Source organism: Spea bombifrons, chromosome 1 (assembly GCF_027358695.1).
Source record: "Spea bombifrons isolate aSpeBom1 chromosome 1, aSpeBom1.2.pri, whole genome shotgun sequence".
Classification (NCBI taxonomy): Eukaryota; Metazoa; Chordata; class Amphibia; order Anura; family Pelobatidae; genus Spea; species Spea bombifrons.
This window is the reverse complement of record NC_071087.1, coordinates 42586999-42607977: the sequence shown is the minus strand read 5'-3', so window position 1 is coordinate 42607977 and position 20979 is coordinate 42586999. Positions and strand designations below refer to the sequence as shown.

At 38.1% G+C, this 20979-nt stretch overlaps 1 protein-coding gene across 1 annotated transcript; it reads right to left on the bottom strand.

The window, feature by feature from the left end:
* Nucleotides 1–1705: 1705 nt before the first annotated feature.
* On the bottom strand, nucleotides 1706–20700 carry BBS7 (Bardet-Biedl syndrome 7). Its single transcript, XM_053461415.1, has 19 exons — nucleotides 20471–20700; nucleotides 19843–19908; nucleotides 16881–16943; nucleotides 16149–16324; nucleotides 14661–14847; nucleotides 13041–13113; nucleotides 12204–12320; nucleotides 11771–11901; nucleotides 9816–9900; nucleotides 8696–8798; nucleotides 7804–7996; nucleotides 7255–7329; nucleotides 6169–6234; nucleotides 5594–5733; nucleotides 4305–4469; nucleotides 3789–3898; nucleotides 2888–2991; nucleotides 2270–2393; nucleotides 1706–1936 (listed from the first exon to the last, which is right to left on the bottom strand). Exons 1-19 carry the CDS (start codon nucleotides 20504–20506, stop codon nucleotides 1803–1805), a joined length of 2148 nt encoding a protein of 715 aa, XP_053317390.1. The 5' UTR covers nucleotides 20507–20700; the 3' UTR covers nucleotides 1706–1802.
* Between the last annotated feature and the right edge of the window lie 279 nt (nucleotides 20701–20979).

Genomic DNA, 20979 nt, shown 5'->3' with positions numbered 1-20979 from the left:
TTTACAGAAATTGTATATTGCAAAAATTGCTTAATAAAAATCATTGCTTCTGTTTTTTTTGTTTTAGTTTTTTTTTTTTTTTTTTACACAGGCAATGGAGTTAAAGTCATCCGTTTATCCTACTACATAGTGCTTTTAATTGAAAATGTAGCAGTCATGTGACACTCAAGAGGGATTTCACCTCTTTCCCTCAAAAAAGTCAGAATACAATGCACAATTATCTGGTTTTCAATGAAATAAAGGATACAAATCAAGCCAACGACTTTAAGCAGTAAAGGAATAATTGAAGAGATCCTGAAAACAAGAAGATGGCTTGACCCATGGTATAGATTTTTATATATATATATATATATGTATATATATGTTGCTTAGTTTAATCTGGAATTTAAACACAGAAAATGATTGTCATTACTAGAGGCAGGTAAGCTGGGCATGGTGGATATTAGCTAAGCCATGCTGGACTCACCCTTCATATACAAAGTTATTACGGGTGTCCTTCTAGACATGTACAGGTTTTTTCCACTTTCCTTTCACTTCAGCTAGTCCACGTCTGGTTGTTACCTATTCAGGTTATTTAGTTACATTATGCTCTCTCTGAAAGCGGTTGGTATAAATATAAATACAAAATTCAAACATTAAAAACATATTTTATGTGAAAGATGATTACATACATTAACAAATAAATTAGAATTATGTCTTTTAAATTCTCTTGCTACTGAAGCATTGAGTGCTCCCAGAAGCCTGTGCCTTCCACACCTAAGACACAGACCAGTTTATTTAAACTCTCACAATTTTTTTTGCTAATTTGATTTCATTGCTACTATAAGTCAACAAAAGCCTATGCGATTCTCCTAACGTAGGAAATACATTATTTAAAAAGGCATCATATTCCAGGAAGGAATAACTAACAGAGGGATAAACAACTCTGACTACCACTCATACTACCTTTAGCCAGCAACAAGCAACATGTGTTCCGAAGGCTGCTTACCCTTGAAATAAGACATCAAATATGTAAAAATATGGTACAGTTTGCGAATCTGCACTTTGGCTAAGATCTACTGAGAGAGAGGGAAAAAGGCTGAGAGGGCTTCATGAAGCCCGGGGTATGATTTCTAGAGCTCTCTGGCTTGCTCCGCCAGGGCACTCACCACATGTTTATGTGTTTGTGTGGGGGCACTTACACAAGTTTGATTTAATAAGTGCACTAGAATCCACCTGGGCCCTTCATAGCTTGCACTTTTTTGTTTATCGCTTACTTAAATCTGCCCTGTCCTACGGCTGGTGGTGGGCCAGATACAGCACACCAATCACACCAATCATGAGCACTTTTTTGTGCATGTGTGGAATTCAGTTATCGTCACAGTTTTTAGTGGCCTGTTTGAAAATGTCACAGTGGAGTTGGGTCCTTTTTTGGTGGCAGGGATGGTTGAGCCTTTTGGCCACCATCCCTCATTGAAGACTTCAGGGGGTCTTCTCTTCGTGGAGAATCTAGAAGATCCAGCCCTACCTTGACTTGAGTATGAGAGTACTACGTGCAGCCACAGATTAAGGGGCCTCCTTTACCTGTGGCCTTAATCTACTCTTAGCACCTGTATTCACAGTGTCGCTGGACGCACAAATTACCCCGGGCTTCAGAGGAAAAAAAGAAAAAAGGTCAGAATACAGGACTTACTCAAACTGAGCTGATCATAATAACATTACACATTTTAGAGTAGGTCAGATGAGTATTTTCAGCGCATCCAAATTATTTTCAGCCTATCACTGAGGATGACCTATACGTGGGGGGGCAAAGTGCTAATTCTTTAAGCAGTATCAAAAAATGTCATCAGGGCATTCTGGTCATAATTGTCCAAAATTTCCAGTAAAAGAGGGACTTTAGTTTTCACATTGGTGCCTTTGAATTTGAATTTGTCAATGAAGAGGTCTGTTATCATGCCTGCAAAACAATAGGAAAAAACATCAGTGAGTATGAAAACACTGAAAGAAAATACTTATCCCATTAACATGTAGTTTATTTTGCAAGGGAGTCTTTGTATAAATTTGATTGTATGCAAAACAGTCTTCTTGCTAAATAAACCAGTCATAAGAAGTAATCTACACAGATCTGGGAATGAAACAGCTTTTTATTTTAACCCAAAAATGCTGAATTGGTAACCTTTTAAACATGGATACCTGCACATGTGTACAGCCCAAAAACACTCACAAAATCAAATAAAATTACATCACACACATGCCTAATATGCAAATAATGTTCACAGGGAGCTCTCACCATACAGTCTTTCAAGGTGGGCAGGCTGCTTCTTATACTCTTCCTGGAGCTTTTCAGCCTCTTGTAAAATAGAACGGTATTCTGGGATCAGAAAATCTGTGTTTCCCTCGTGGACCTGAAGCTCCTTGGAGAGAAATGGGACACATTTTTACTTGTAGAAGTGGAACGGTATATTTTTATCCATCAAGCAGTGGTGGCCATTGAGTATCTGCATTTGCTTACTAAACAGCAAGTGAAATAAAAAAAACGTAACTCCATTTCTACAGGCCGGCTCTATCCTGTTTCTCCTTCACGGGCTAAGATGGCTGAACTTAATACATACAAATACTCAACTGAGGCTTGCCTCCCACCGAACAAAAACAACAAAGCTAAAAACTTCAGTAAAAAGCTAGGAAAATAAAATCAAAACCCTCCACAAAGCTTGAGGTCCTACTGGGGACAGCTGGATGTCACGTCAACCAAATCCACCTCAAGCTATGATGGTGAAGAGCTTAGCTGTGTAAGGCTATTCTAAGTCTGTGATTGCCATGAGAAAGGTTTTAAATATTTAGAAGGATCATCTGTGGATTTGTCAGAAATCATCTGAATTATTATAATAATAATAAATTATACACCTACTTTGAGGGCATCAATTAAATGGACCTTTTTGGCCAAGAGCAGCTGATATTCAAGCTTTGGGTGAATCATTTTCAGAGTGTGGCCGACAGACTCCTCCTTTATGTCTGCTCAGGTACAAGGAGAAAAAAAAGACAAATGCCAACATGAAATACTAAATTTATTCCTACTTTGTGATGACAAAGTTAGTTAGGTTGTGGCCAAAGCATTCTCTAACTTCATTGACATGACTGTGATTTTTTTTCTTATTGTTAATCATTCTTGCCTGTCTGCATTTACACCCATTACACCCCCCTCTCATTTTAGGCCATGGCAAGGCATGTGGATGATACCCTAACTGCTAATGAGACCCAAACATAGCATGTTGACTTGGCATGTGATAATGCTTGAGCATTCACTAAAATCCACCCAGGCCAAACTAAGCCCCATTAGCCAGCTTAACTTTGAAGGAGACCTGCCACTGGTAAGGCACGCTGAGCAGCTGTAGTCGGCAGGGTTCCACCAGCAGAGTTAAATTCTTCCCAGGTCGTGCTTAAGGAACCAATGCCTTCTGAAGTTTATGGAAGGCTATAAAATGCTTGATGATAACAGAATTAGTAAACAGCCACGTTGGCCTAAGTGCATCCACGCTGGACTGTAGCGAAATGGAGTCTTAATAAGTAACTTACGCATATGAAATTTAGTGCAGAAATTATCTTAAAAGATTAAGTCCTCTCCTTCTTCAATACCAGTGTGTCTTAACATGTGCCACTGTTAATTATGTATACTGTCAATATTATTTGGTTAATGTTGTGTTCATCCTAAATGAAATAGTATTATGGAATCTGCTGGCGTTCTATAAATAAAACATAAGGAATGTAAAATGTGATTGACATGAAACGAGAGAGATGGGAAATATTGTTACCATAAGAGATGTTCAGATTAATCTTTCTTTTAGTAGCTTCTTTTGAGAGTACGTCTTTCAAGATAGAGATAGTGGAGATATTGTCAGATTTAAAAACGCCTTCTCCTTTTCTGCAGGAAAATATAAGTAAAATTGAAAATGTAATTTAAGGTATCATCTATTCTACTACACTCATATTCTTTTTTTTTTCAATCAACTACAATATTATAGTGGTAATCTGTGCAAAACATTATTTTACGTATGAATGAGCAGCTTTAGCCTGACTATCTCTTCCTGAAATTAGAGGTTCACTTTATGAATGTGTTCCTCGGGGAAGCAGGGTTTCGTTGACACATAGCCCCAGTGCATCTGTTCAGAGCTGAACCCAAGGCAATGTAGCAGCCAAGAAGAGATGCGTTCATAGAGATCAGTATAAGGCCGAAGAAATACATTTTACCAACTGGAACATAAAATAGTTCTATGCTATGCATTAACGTCTTCAGCAGAGAGGCTTTACGAATTAAACACCATGTTTACCTGTATGAGCACTCAAGTTGAGTGTCCAGAAATGTGTTTTGAAAGTAGAAAGTGATATTCTCCCCTACTGGAGTTTTCTCAGGAACTTCAGGCAGACAAAACACTACCCATGAATGTATTTCGGCAAAGCTGAACTGGCCTGTCAGACTCAAAGTGTTCATAGGTCTGAAGTGACAGAAAGCCAAACAGAAACATTAACATAAACTCATCGGTGTTTTGCATGCAAGCTGATCTACAAAAAACTGACAGAAGTTAAAGGAACCAGGAAAGGTGATTGGCCAGCATAGGTATGAGATTCAAAAAATGAATGCATGCACCGTATTCTACATTCGTAACCAAAAGATTATTGGGCTATGTCAAATTAAAGGGGGCAGCAATGTCGAACTATAAATTGAGGAGGTCAGAAAAGCCATCAGTGTGTGTGTATATGTAAACTGTAGTGTCAGAGACAGTGTGTATATGTATAATATGTATAGTCTGTGAGTGTGTGTATACTGTAGTATCAATGTGTATATGTATAGTGTTAGAGTCTGTGTGTGTACAGTGCCAGTATGTCTACTGTATTGTAGTACCAGATTCATTGTGTATGCGTCCATAGTTGCACTGTATGTAATATATGTATATATTATATATATATATATATATATATATATATATATATAGAGTGTTAGCCAGTATGCATGTGTATAAGAGTGTGGTGCTAGCGTGTATGGTGTTGTTTATGTTACAGTAAGGCATTAGCATGAATGTGTGTCAGCATATAATGTTAGAGTGTGTGTGTATTAGTGCATGGTGTTAGCATGTTTGTACATAAGCGTGAAATGTTAGAGTGTGTGTGTTGCTGTAAGGTGTCAGTGTTTGTGAGCATAAGATGTTAGCATCTGTCTTTTGCTGTATGGCTTTGGAGTGTGTAAATGTATGGCGACAGGAAAATAAAAACTTGATTGGGGAACTTTTGTTGTCTGGCTCATGGATCCAAACCAAATTTGTCGACCTCTGCGTTAAGGAGCATTGATTAGACAAAGCTGTGAATACAGAAACTAGATTGGCAGGATTGAGGACAAGCAGAAATTACTTTTACAGAGTGTAACATTTTAGTTCAATATTTTTGCATTAAATGCATTGACGATGAGGCCATGAGTTGTAAGTTTAGTTAAATGTTGAACCTGTGGGCAAAACGCATTTAGCCACATTATCACTGCCAACTAAAATGCCACAATAATGTTGATAAAGTACACTGTATGCATCTATTATTGCATTTAGCTTATCTTTCCGGCCAGACAAAGTACCTGTTTTCATCAATAGCATGAGTCCTCTGATGTAAAGAGAGAGGTTTAATCTGGTACTGGCGGACTTGGCATGTTTTTGGTTGAATTCGGGGGGTTATATAGGCTTGTAGGGTTCCATACTGGCCCTCTATTGAGCGAATCTGCATAAATAAAGATCAAATTGTATGTCACATTCTCTAGATATCACTTTCAGCACACACAAAGAAGCAATGTACATTTTGTATTGTTGTCCTCTGCTCTGATGTTTGTATAGTGTTAGACTGATAAACTAATGGAAAGTAGCAAGCGGCAGCTACTTTTCAATGCAGTGTAACTTTTATATCACAGTGACCATAGTGTTACATAGACTACAGGCTCAGAAGCAAATTTGGCACCCAGTCCATGGCCCTCCACATCTTCTGAAGCGTCATCCCCATGTAAAAAAAATTAAAAAAATAAAAAAGATGGAGCGAGTACACCAGCGTTGCCCTCCTAGATGGCTGCCCTGGCATGGGGATTAATGAGGACAACTAACACTAATTCAAATTAATGTACACACAATTGCACACTATAAAAGTTTGTTTCTTTATACTTACCTTCAGTTCTAGTCGCGTTGTGTTCGCCTGGCAGCGATACGTAGCAAGAAGGAAATTGCCATTTGGCTGCAAATAAAAAGTAATGACCGTATATACATGAAAAAGGAATAATAATAATAATAATGGTGATAATTTATGTAATCTTCTCCAAGAGTGGTGCTCCATGTTAACACGTAATGAAACAATTAACAATGCTCAGTGTTATGGACCAGAATGTAGAATGAATGCCTGACCGTGCATCGGGGGTACAATTACTAGACTTGGAAAGACAGGGTTGCTTCCCCCGCATGTGCAGCTGATCAGCAATTCCAAGCTGGTTCTGTACACAACAAACACAAGGTGGGGAAAAGTACACTTACAAGAAAGACAGCTTTACCTCTTTCCTTGGGAAAAACTGGGAAAGCCCTCTAGTCACACATAGATTACTATATATATATATATATATATATATATACATACATGCCTAATATGTATGCTTAATATGTCCTTTGGTACTCACTACATTATTAAATTGAGATAATTAGAAATAATAATGTATACATTTTGCAAATAACTATAGGCCATAGTAAAAACAAATATGACTTAAATAAATATCAAAGGTAATATCGTGCTCTTGGTGCCGATAAAAGATCTTTCTCCAACTCAGCCAATGCTTTCTTAGCAAGAGGCATATTAGGGGACATATACATTACCAGACACGTCACCAAGCCTTCATCAAACTATCTCCAGAATTACCGCTCCCCTTCCTCCCAATCAACACCAGTTAACTCGCATACATCTATGAAGACACTGCATCGGGAACTGGGCCCTCGGGGAGTGAAGGAGTCGGCGTTAAACAAATGCACATATGGGGATTTGCTCATACACATTAAGCAATCAACACTTCACTTTGCATATGTATGCGAGTACTGGGGGTCAAGGTGAGGCAGGGAAGCAAATGCATCTTTTCTAGAGATTTAAAAGAAAGCAAAAAAAGAAATTTGTGATATTAGAAGTGCATGACAATGGGCGGACTAGTCAGAATGTTTTTTTGTTTTGTTTTTTACACTGGGGCGCTGTGTATTATCACTACAGATAAGCGCTAACCTCTGTATCACAGCCACTAAAGCTGACAACAGCTGAATTCTTATCCACATCCAACAGGTCCACGGGAACATCGCTCTGTAAATATAAAGACCATGAAATCGGCTAAAGAAACAGGCAAACGATGATACACAGCATGGGTCTAACTTCATTACCAGCAAAGCTATATCCCTGTGTACCTTTCTTAGAAGAAAATACATATATAAAAGGCTTAATGGTAATACTAAGATAGACACAACATTGCTTATGATTGCACCTGGGTGGAAAGACAAACTTAAGAGCCTTACATTTTCTAAAAATGTCAGAGTCATTTATCCTGTAAACATTTTATATGCAGTTATTCTATTTGGTATCAGTTATTTTTTTATAATATTTTTTATATTACAAGCTTGGCACTTACCTCTAAAAATGTATGTTACTTAATAATCACATGCAAATAATCCTGCATCTTGATAATTACCGGATCCGATCAGTAAAGGATTTACACCAGCAACAATGACAATGCAGAAGTGGAACACAAATCTATATCTGTGTAACCAGTTTAGAACCAACCTGCATCAATACATTGTCAATGGCCATCTGCACTTCCAGGATAAGGCTGTAGCTGGCATCCTCGCGGTTTAGGGTAAACTTGTCATTGACGCTGAACACTGGAACAGCAGAGACAGCAGTGCTGGACTGAGAAGAGTGCTGGTACCTCTCACGTTCCTGAAGGACCTTGTACTGAAGCTGATCCAATTCGGATCTAACAAGAGAAGACAATTGCCCATCTACAGCATCTTTCACAGTGATTGGGGTATAGAGCTAAATGTTACCTGGTCTTGCACCAACCGATGTAGTTTTGAGTAGCACTGTTTCATGAATACACAAACACACAGTGGCAATATGTTTTATCAGAAGGTATTGTTCCTTTGTGAGAAACCGTGGAAAGCTTGTATCATGAGAACCACACACATGCAATGGTACTATGCTAATACCTATCCTATACCATTAAAAAAAAAATATATATATATATATATATAATTAATGTTAGCACACTAGTAATGTAAAAATACATTAAACATTATTCGTTTGGTACCGTGGCACTGTGAGCAATGTACTTCTCAGGTCATAGGCAGAGCAGATAGTCAAGTATGTTTTTTTTAAAGGGAATGCCCACAATTTATTTTTTTTTTAAATCTGTTATCTTCAGACACTGTCTAACAAGTAGTAGGCTTTAGGAATCACTTGTGTTGTGTTTTTGTGTTCTTCTTTCTTAGCTAAGAACATATTAAACCAGTGTGTTATTACGGCTTTTTGGCAATTCCATTGAGATGCATGACTTCTAAAGAAAATGTAGCGCAAATGAAATAAACTATTCATAGAGTCTGGGATTTGTATCCACAGTGGCTGTTTGGATTTATTCAGAATCACAAAAAGAAGATATAATCATGTATAAGCCAACCTGAGGGAAGCTATCTTGTTCTGCATTTCTTGGCTTATTTTTATCTCTTCACCAGGGCCAGCCTCCTTATGCAAGGGCTCTGTGGTAAGTCCAGTGATCCACCCTAAATAAAATGTGAAACAAATAAAAAATAAATAAGAAGAAAACATTTATATATATATACATACATACATAAATACACACACACAGACAGGGAAAAAAGAGATTTATAGCTGTGCTAATGTAATTGCAAAAGGGTTTTCTAATGAACAATTAGCCTTTTAAACTCTAATTAGCGAACCAAGTTTCTGATAAAGGGCCTCTGTATGCCTTTGAAGACATTCAATTACAATTCAGCTACAATAGTCATTAACAATGTCTATGCTGTATTTCTGATCCCTTTTATGTTATTTTAATTGATCAAGTATGCATTTCTTTCAAAAACAAATAAATTTCTAAGTGACCCCAAACTGGCAGTAGATCCATCTATATACTTCATATATAGGCAGTACATATTGTAGCCGTTTTTCTCGTACGCGAAAATATTTCCTCAATCTTGGTTTGTTGAATTGGTCATATCAATCCTTGTTGACAGCCCATAGGTTTTCAATGGGATTAACCCCTTAATACAGCTATTAATATATGAGATTGGTGGGTAGTAAAGTGTATCATACATACAGTGTTATTTTACACAAAAGCCTGGTATGCTCAATCACATGTGAGACCTCTAATGAGGCAACGAAGAATACGGCTTTTTCTTGACTGGTCTTCTTGCTGTTCTTCCTACATCGAGTAGTCAATGCCACGCTGTGGAGCAATAAATAAAAACCTCTCCAGCTGCCAGATCCATATGGAGAGCCTTTCTGAGGATTACTTTCCCACCCCATGTTTTTCAGTTCATGGGATTGTTTTCATTGTTGACCATGCTTTCTTTTGTGCTTTGAAAGGAATCCTTGTTTTATTGTGTGTTTGGATGATCTTGGAAGTGCTTAGCTTCCCCATACCAACAGCCCTAGCAATACTTTTAAGAGTCAAAGACATATCCTCGTTCAGAACTACAGACTCAATAATAACACTCAATAACGTCCAAACACCCATGATCACTGCTGTGGCAAAATGAAGCTATGTTTCCGAAACCTACCGGAATACGTAGCTAGTACTATTTCGTCATAGCCTTCTCTCCCAACACAGCCCCCTTGTATCGATGTTATGCTTTCTGTCAAGGTCTGAAAAAAAATACTTATTGTTATAGTTATCATGAATGTGCTTTTGCAAGAATAGAGACAATCTCAAATAAGCTTCTGATTGCTAGGCATTTAATATTAGAAGGCTAAGTATCCAGCTGTGCCTCTTATTGTGATTCCAAATAGGTGATTAAACCAGGGTCCCCATGCCTCCAATCTTTATTAGCATCATAGTGAGAATACGTGGCCCTATTTCCACTTTAAAGTTATTTAAAGTTGATATTTTGCAACTTTTCATTGGCTTTAGCAGATCCCCTAAGTAAGGACTGCATTGGCATAATGGGATCCTTCCTGGACAATTTTTACACATAACTACGAACAAGGCTGGCACAGTTCTTCTGTACAAAACCTAAAGTTAGAATGAGATGAGCTGCGACATTCAGCACAAATAATAGATGTAGATCTTTATGTTACATGATCGAAAAGGAAAAGAAACTTGTTTCAAGAGTTCTAGAGGTGTAAGGACTAGGGTCTGTGTAGGTGCCAGGTGTTCAGTATATAACTCCTTGTGGGAGTACCCTTGCTCACAATGAAATGAGCTTAAAGGGATGTTGTAATTAATCATTTACCTAATCCAGGTATCCCATATATCCGTGAAATATCACTTTATTCCCTGTGATTGTTTACAGGCGCTGTTAACTGTGGAGGGGCTTTTTGAATGGCATTTAACGACCTTTAAGACCACAGTCTACTCTCTTTTAAAGCTATGGTGCGAGCATATGTGGACAATTCGTGGTTGTTATGGAACTGTATAAAGCTCTGCATTACTATACAAACAGTATAAAGCTCTGGCAGATTTACAATCTATGTTCGCTTACTGTTATGTATGACATTTATTTAGAGCAGCAACAGATTCTGTGTATATATGCATTAGATCTTTTAAAGATGCTGTTCCGTCTAAGCGGAGTAAAAAAAATATCATTAGATAAGAACTGGTTTACGTGAAGGGAAGAAAGAAAAATGGATCTTATTTTTATTTTTCTCATCAGTTCTCACTGTTACCTGAAAACTGCAATTGAAGGTTTAATAGGACGCTGGCCTTGCTTGGCAAGAGAGCCCTGCCGTTTTGCAATTATAACACAATTGTTAATATGCAAGTATACCAGTAATATAAAGTGTTTCTGTACAATAACAAACAGCAACAATACTCTCTGTACTTTACTTTTCTATCATTTTGCTTAAATCCATTGTAGTGATGAAAGAAGATCTGAAGATACCATTGAAAATACACTGAAAACCATCATATTTTCCATTTTAGCCTGGCTGCTGGATTATTACAGTATGTGTAAAGGAAAAGGGATTAACTGAACAAATAATGCATACAAATATTATTAGTGCTTAACTTTATTGTCCCGATGTCTGCTACAGAAAACATTCAAAACATTACAGGAAGAGGGTGTAATCAAACATTGGTAAGTACTCTGAGTACGTCCGTAAAAAAGGCGGAGCCACAATTACAGCCTCTGACCCGTTCCTCCAATCAGTGGAGAGGGTGTGCTTTTACAGAAGTGCTTCGGGAGGTCTAGTTCAAAAGAAACAAAGAAAGAAGAACAAGAAAAGGCAAGAGAAGAAGTGGAGCTGTTAAGGAAACATTGACAGAGAAAGTGAGTGAATGAGAGTGTGAGAAAGTGTGAGAGTGAGTAAGAGAGCGTGAGCGAGAGCAATGAAAGCAAAAGAAGTGGGTTAGATATATTTAGCCCTTTTCTTTCATTAAGATCCAAAGCTTGGGGGGTCATCTTATAATCAGGTTTGTCTTATAATCGAATTAATTTATTTACAATGAGAGACAAAATTAGCGGAAAAGTGGAACAGCACCTTTACACTTTATACAATTATACAGTTATATACTTACATGCTCAAAGCGGAGGACAGGCTCGCTTGCACTGTCAAGTCCATACACTTCCACAGATCCATCATCTCGGCCAACTAGTAAATCCTTAACACCATCTCCCAAAATGTCAAAGTTATCAAGGCATAAGATTCCTAGCAACAAAAATAATAATCCATGTTTTAAGAAATCTACCAAATTCCCCTGCAAACATCTAGACAAATGTATAACCACGTACACTATTGTGAGGCATAATGCCTGCTAATTTATTTAAAAAATCATAAAAAATGACTACTCTATATCTGTTGGAGCCACAAGCAACGGACTAATACTTTTGCAAATAAACTGACCAATAACTTTACGATAAGGCCACAGGACATATTGCTCTCTGTACACTATACCTATATAGATCTATTGATATATATGCCCTCTCGTATGCCTTGTGAAGAATACAAACCTCCTCTTTTTTTCTCGTTGAATATTTCCCACTTGGGCACCGGGGAACTCCTTGTAATCTGAATTAATCCTAATTTTCCATCAGATGTCCCGTACAAAACCTCTTCTCCACTGTCACCTTCCAGGGAAGATAAATAATGTTGCTGTAAAATGTTTACCATGTGACTTTTTATACAGATTGGCACTTATACTATAAAATATAAATATATCTTATAATTTCATGAATCACACTCATTTATATCGGTGCAAGTCGATTTTGTTGGGTAATACAATGAAATGGCCTTTAAGAGGAAAACACTTTTTATGAAGCTTTAATTAATTTGCTAAATTGCTGCTGGGTAAAACAGCAGCAATTTTATAAATAATATGTCCATCACTGTGCAGAATGCAGGCTCACAAAACAATTAGTTTAGCAAATTGGACTATATTGCACATTTGATGCGGACCGGATATCCACAGTATTGTAAATCAAAAAAATATTATTAATACATGGGATAGAGAAGAACAAATACTCCAAAAAAGATTTGATTAACTTGTCATGTGGCACAAAGTTGCCCCACTGCATAATTACCTCAGTTATAACACTACGTTTCTGCATTCTTGGTTACTGCAACTATTTTTTGGCAATGGGGCAAATGATTGCAATAATTATTAATAACTCCTTTACACCAAAAAATAAACCCATTATTTGTATTATTAGGAACTTAGAAATACATAAAATGCATAGGGAAACGGTAAACTATGTTTGGTGTTGGACAGCATGGAAAAAGCAACAGAACATCTTGTTTTCTTTCAGCACACCATTCAGAGGAAGATGAATAGACAATTTAACACTTACCGCCATTCCCACCATTCAAAGTCAAAACGGAGGGCGGGCCAGGAACTTCAATTTCATACACCAAATCCGAGCCCTGGAAGTTCATTAACACTTATCCATTAGTAAAAAGAAAAAAACAAACACTTACAATGCAGTCATGTTAAACATGAAACCCTACGATAATAGAAACATCTCCAGGGAAAGAGATCTCCAAATCCTGAGAAGCTCATTGCCATTGGAACAATTTCCGGTTTATGTTAGCATAAGGCTACTGTAAGGGAGATTAGTCCTGAAATACTGTTTCAATACTTATCAATAACCACAGAAACAACCATACAAACATTTAACAACACATAAGAGCTACTCTGACTCTGGCCTTAAAGTGCTAAAGCCTCCTACTCATCCCCTGTCCAGTCATGTTTACAAGGCAGCTACTGCCCCATTTTTCTATGGTCATCTCCATTATACCCGAGACATTAAAAGGGAACTTGCCAAGTGCATCACTTTCCATTGGTGCATCATTAACAGAGAAAAGAAAAAATACCACCAATGGGTACAGCAAATAATTTTCCAGATCCTCATTAAACCTCTCCCACAGCTGACTCATGTTATAAGATGTGCTTGGATGAACACATCTTCTGCATGGAAAATAGCTATGGGGCGGGCAAAGGCATATAGATCTATTCTGCAGAATCTAACCATGCATTTGCAAATGTGTCACCACGTAAATTTAAAGGGTACTCTCAGCTATCATATGCGTTAAAATGCAAATGGTCGATGGAGTGTCCCTCTAATGCACACAATATAAAATCAGACGTATTCTCGGTTGGGTTGTTCTCTTGGGATCTACACAGAGTATAAAGGATAGTCCAGACGTGGATCTCCTTGCTAACTTGTGCCTAGATGGATACCAACTGCACCCTACTGACAAGGCCCATGAAGGCTGAAACGTACATCTGGGGTTGCTTGTTTACTCGCGCAAAGGATATTTGCCTAGCATGTATTTCTGGATGTTGATGGAGATTGTTCCTCTGTAATGGCAAAAGTGAGCTAAACCATGAGATGCTCTTGACAGAGGAAGCTCCTTAGGGCAGACTATTAAGTGGCTGAGTTGTTCTCAAACCCTTTTTGTATGTAAAACCATTGTCAAAAACCCAGTTTTCCTCCTTTTGTTCCAAGGACGCTGCCATTGTTGTTAGTCATGTGATATTTTGGGTGACTTTCCCTTCTATGACAACACACTTAGCTGATTATGGCAATGTTAATGAAGTCCTTGCCTCCAAAGACTTTCATCAATCAGAATGTCCTGCTTGGCGATTAACAACAAGCCATTCTATTGTTTGCTACAGGCAGCACTGGGTGCTAAACAGAGCATATAAACAGAGCATATAAACACATATGAATGGCTAATACACAATGACCGAAACATTACGCAAAAGTTAAAAATTGTTTTAAAAAAGAAAACAGAACAATATTTTTAATCTGATGCTATTGATTAAAATGGAAAGGAAGGCTGGTTGGTCCCATTAATCATAACTATTTATGATGGGTCAACATATTACATAATACTGTAGAAAAATGGGCACACGCACTGAATAATAATAATAATAATAATAAAAATATTAATAAAATGACAAATACCTCTAGAATCCGAAGCACTCGATCTTGACATGCCAGGATAGGAGTGATGCGCTCTAATTTCTCCACAGGCAAACAGAGAACATCACTGATTTTGTCCCCTGACAAGTAATAGTGTTGGTCTTTACAGTCGCAGTAATGATTGTAGATATAACTGGCACATAGGAAGAGATCTGAGCCAGAGATATGCCTAAAGAATAATGCACACATTTCATTCTAAAATAATTTAATGAACAAGCTGAGTGTTAAAAACACAGCAGAATTAAAAAAAAAAAACTTAAAATTTACTTTAACATGTCACCTTCCTATTTTACCGACATAAGGTACAAGAACCCAAACAAAATATTTCTCAAACTAGGTATAATTCCCTAAAAAAGTTTTACTAGTAAATATTAATTCATATGTAAACATTTTTTTCCATATTTAATAAAAAACTATGATTGAAAAAAAAATGCATTTCTTGTTTTTATTTCCTTTTATTTTCCTACCCCCCCCCAGTTATGCACATCTGACCCCAGGCTTGCCACTCTGCCCCCCAGATATGGCTTATACCCTTAGATATGCCAATCCGCCCCCAGGGATATGCCTTATACCCCCTAGCTATGCCTTATGCCCCCTATATGCCACTCTGTCCCCCTGATATGCCTTATATCACATAGACAAACCTCTTTTGCTAGCCGGCACTTTTGCTGGAGATTCTATGACTGAGCACTGGAAGGTCATGTGACACTGGTGCTCCATTATAAAAGCCCAAGAGAAAATGAAGGGCAGTAGCAGAGGTAGTCTGCACGCATCATGCAGACATTCACCGGCTGCCAGAGTGGAGGATCCAGGTCTCATGCAGCGCTGCAGGGGATCCTCCTCTCTGGCAGCCGGTGAACGTATGCACAGACAGTGCAGATCTTCGCTGCTGCCCTTCACTTCCGCTGGGGCTTCTTTGACTGAGCACCAGAAGGCCAAGTCACGCCGGTACTCCATCATAGAAGCCCCAGCGTAAGAGGAGGGCAGCAGCGGTGGATGTCTGTGCGCATCACACAGACGCCCACCGGCTGCCAGAGAGGAGGATCCAGGTCTCCTGCAGCGCTGCAGGAGATCTGGATCTCAGTGTTGTGCTCTGAAAAACCCTCATTTTATATTTCGATAAAATCGATTCAATTAATCCATAATGAAAATCTTTAACAACAATTTTCATTATCGATTATTATCGATTTTATCGATTAGTTGTTGCAGCCCTACTCATAAAACAAGCTGCAACTTCTAATATCTGATCCCGACTGTTGGCTAGAAACACAACCACGTAAGAAGCTTCACTGCTTCTGCACATTTGATTTACAGATCTCATGATTTCCAAATTAGATTTTTTATCAACAAAAATTAACATAATAATATAGATTTCTATTGATAATGCGGTTCCTCAACTTCTCATACGTTTACAAAGCAAAAAATTGTCAGATCCACAGTGTGCAGTGTAATTCAATTCATATAGCTTACATAGCTTTGATGCTTTCAGTAAGGTTGGTTTCAAAAGACAGAAACTGTTTTCCTCTCTTGGTGAAGCCTCGAACTTCAGATCCGGCGGCAGCAAATATCTTCTCCTGGACTGTGCCAAGAGCCCCTCCAAGTTCCAGCCTCGAGATCTTTTGCCCTGGCAGGGTCTTGAAAACCGGCTGCAAATGAAAGAATGTAAAATCTAAAAAAAGGGGTCTCTGCTGATCTGAAAAGAAGCGAGAAGCGTACAACCTTTCCACCTAACACTCACAGCCACCATCCTAATCAAGCCACCTGAACAAACAACAACCTGTACAGATCGCCCCGACATGATGAACTCATCCCCATCCAAGCAGTCCTCTCCTACTGTTTCACTACTCCCTCAACTACTGACTAGATTGTAAGCTCACAAGAGGAGGGCCCTCTTCTCCTTTTGTACCAGCGTGCTATTGTTTGTGATTTTAAAATATTCTACTGATTGTAACAGCGCTACGGAATCTGCTGGCGCTATATAAATAAATGTAATATAATGTAAGGGCGGTATAGTAGAAGAGATACAAAGAAAGCCAGTTCAAATACCCGTACTTACACAAGAAACATTACACGATGAATGAAGTGAATGCATAGCATTTTTATTACCCTACCCAATTATTCCACAGTCCAGCGTCTCAGCCGCTGTGATGTTCTGTACTGATTGAGCAATTGCTAAAGTGTTTGAATGCAATGAAATCTTACCACGGCTTCATTTTTCTTGATTCCAAAACATGTAATAATACCATCTTGGTCCCCGACGACTACCTAAAAGAAATGGAAAAAAGAACCACATGTTGAAGAAGTATGAGCCCGAGATTGATCTTCAGCAGACATCCATTCTTATTAGTATTGATTTACACAGTGCCATCATATTTCACAGTGCTGTACAACGGGTAAACAGGACACGTGCATCGCATGACAACTTGAGCTTAGACAAACCAAAAGTGAGAGGGACCATGCTCAAAGAAACATACACTTCGTCTACTCATATGCAGTACTATTATTCCATATTTACCCAGGAGATCATGCAAAATAACCATACATTTGAGTAGCCAGATGTACTTACACTTCTCTCGACCATATTTGATAAGAAGGCTGAATATAGAATTCATATGTTACTTGTTACACTAGAAACTATATACAGAAAATTCTATTTTTACTTGCAGTAGCCATACTTGTAAAATACGATATCATTAATATTTTATGGTTTCAATTTCCTAAAATTATTTTTTTTTTTACGAAGAAAGGTCATTACTGGAAAGTTTTTCCAGCAGTGAGGGCTGAGCAGGCCCCGCATAATTTATAATTCAATTGTTAACCTATCCATTATACAGGGACAGCCATACTCTTCTGCAGCAGAAGCTCATTGAGGTTGGCCTTTCATAATGTAGCGAAGGCGAGGAGGTGAAACTGCAACTCTCCTGTCACCGTTGCCTTTAGTGAACAGATGTAGAAATGCTACCCAATAATTTTAAAACTCTCCAAAGTCATTTGTTGAGGTTATTTGACAGAAGCACAGTAAGAAGTTAAAAGTTGTACTTCATGGCTTTATCCACTAGGGGGAGCACACGTTAAAAGAGGGAGCGAAGAAGACCCAAAGGAATATGTGTTTTGTTATTAATTATGTGTTCCCTTCCGCTCCATCTGCTCTTAATAAGATGGAATATTAAAAGCAACTAAGTAAAATAATAATTTAGGATTAGAAGTCATCACTACTACGCTTTGATTTTAGCCATGACTTATTAGTCAGTTCATTAATTAACTTGCTTATCAGTCTATGAAATTTTTGTACTGATGCAATTTGTGATAGCTAAATTAGATTAATATAGACCAAACTTCTTCCTTCAAGTATACAAGTTCAGCAAATTAAAGGGAAAGTGCCATCTCCACAGCGCTTAGCATTTACTTATTTATTAAAATTACCTATAGTTCGTGATTTTTTTTTTTGAAGCAGTATATGGCGCTTGGCTTTAAATTAAAAGGGGGAATATTTTACATTATGGGATCTAAAATCTGTTGAAACGGTGGCAAAACATGCATATTAAATAGTTTATGGGGGCAAGTCTGTTACCACCAAAGGGAAGCAGTGACAAAAGGGCAAGGAATATATTACTTATACTTTTATTTGTAACTGTTAGAGAATGTGGTACATCTGCCTTCAAGGAATATGCATTCATTTTCTTTCCTGCAGTTTTCTGGGACTGATTTTGTTTTAACCCCAGAACTACTGTAAACTATTCACTACATCTGTCAAAACCAGTTAACCTTAAAAGAACCTTTTGGCTAAGACTGTTTGTTTATTTCTAACAGAACCTCTCATCTCCTCCTGATCACAAAGTACTACTCCGTAGAGCTGCTGCTATAGGCTTCATGGTATATTGGCAGGTGAGCAGGCCAGCGGCCAGGAGCTGGTACAGAGAATAAGCAGTACGGAAGTCATTTAAAGGGACACAGCCATCATACGCACTTCAATGTTCCAAAGCCAAGGGCCTTTCTTCGAGAAGGTTCAAGAAAAACTGTCATCCCATTTTACAGCGCTGCGGAATATGAAGGCACTATATAAAATAATAATGAAAATAATTTGACATCTTTAGCTAAGCAAAAGGATATGTGCTTCTGCGTGTAAGTATGAGGGAGGTGGATTTGCAACTAATTGAAACTTAATTCCGTCCTTTTATATGGAGAGAGTGAACCTAACAGCATCTCCAGCTAGTTTACTAGCTACTGATAAACCATGTTAAACACAACACTTGAGATTTTATGCCATGGTCCGTTTAAACTAATATAACAACGGAAAATGTACCCTGTCTCTTTAAAAAGTCTCCTTGGTTCTATGATATAAGCGATAGGTCACAGTCACCTGGCTGTTCTAGAATCTTTCTTTATGTCATAGCTAGGTTATGAGGCCAAGTCTTCACTTGCATTGCTAACGTTGAAGCGGTAGACAAGGTGCCAGAAACACGGGCTTTATTAAAAAGTCAAAGACTCTATTAGCAGCATTTACAGTTTATGCACTTGGAAGACGGACACCATCCAGAGCTGTCTACATAAATTATTTAAATAATTTTTTTTAAACACAGATACTGGTCTGCCATTCATTATTAAAAATGTAGTTCATCAATCTCCATAGGTGTAAATCTGTATTTCCCTGAACCACTTATAGTTTAATATTAACATGTTAATCCCATTAGTTTCCTTTACCAATAGATGTCTATGACACCGCCACTGAGTCCCCGACAAGCCCCAAAGAGCCTAAAGCAGGTTTACGGATCCTATTGGTATTGCTGGGGTTTATTAAGGAAAAGGAGGGATGGCAGGAGAGTTGGGGTTTCAATTCTGTCATTATACTGATTATTATGAAGATCCAGCACTAGGAGGCTTCCCCAGCAAGAAGGCCTGAGCTGACCTTATATAATGCATATGACTATACCTTCATAACGTATAGAGAAGTCAAGGACGTCAAACCACAACTCTCTTTTTATTAAATAAACCTAATTTAATCTATATGAGGTTTATGAGAAAAAACCCCATTATAGTTTCACATCCCAAAGAGAGACAAACCAATGAACACACATGTCATACTTCTCCATAACTATACCCATCGGTCCCCAGAGTTTAGAAAAGTTCAATTGAGAAATGCATCAAACCTTTAAAATCCCAGTACCTTTTGAGTTGCACGTCGTCCGGACGCAGGGAGCAGTTTCATTGTTTTCTGTGACGTAACTCCCACCTACAGAACAGAACCGGCACAAAGCATACGTTTCAGGTAACAAAATACCAGACAACATCCCATAAAAATTACAACCGATAGTAAATGATGCGCACGTACAGGCATCTCTGATTGATTTGTAGTTTCCCGGCTGTAACACAAGAGATGATTATAATTTCAAAAAAAATAATAATTCATATATTCAAGTGTGCTAAGGAAATAAACCATATACCTGTCATTATTTTTTTACTTAATTACAAAACTAACACATTTACTTCCAGTTCCTAAGGCAACAACCCATCAGTACAGCTTTCTGACAAATTGTTACTACATATAATCTAATACATACATATATATATATATATATATATATATATAGTGATTGGAATCCCGAATTTCGAATAGATCCAACAGGAACAGAAACTTTAATTATATAGTGAGCTCATCATAAATTGCACCTTTCTGATCACCGATGACACCTCATTGATCAGTGACGAGCAGCTATGCATCTGCTCATGTGGAAGCCCCACCAATGTGCACAGAAAGAGTTAATATGAATAGGAAGGATTAGATCAAGCTATACCTGGAGGTAATCCGCACGGTTTAATTGGAGCTCCATGGTGCTGGCCCTCGTTCTTCTGTATGAATATATATATATCCCACTTCGTTTAGTACATTTCTTCCTATGTCAATCGAAAGAAAAACGAAAGTGATGGTTACTTAAAAAGCATATAATAATGCAGGTGCCCTCTCGCTACACGATGCTCTGTTTATTAGGATCTTATCCTGGGAAGAGAATGTATTTCCTTTCATCCCAACAGCCTGTCACTGACGTTTTTTAGATGCGACAAATCCCAGCCTAGCAACTCCTAGGAAACCTAAACATGGCAACCGGAGCGTCTCGGTAGGGGAATGTCGCGATGACGTCACTCGTCACTTGTTTCTAGTTAGCGAAACCTGTGCGTGTGTTCCGTTTAAGCCCTCGGTGCACGTTTATTAGGGATTTCTGTGGCGGACAGGGATCCGGAAAACGTGCGCCTTATTTATTATGGCAGTTGTTTTGCATTGGGAAGCATCTGTAATGAAGGCTGC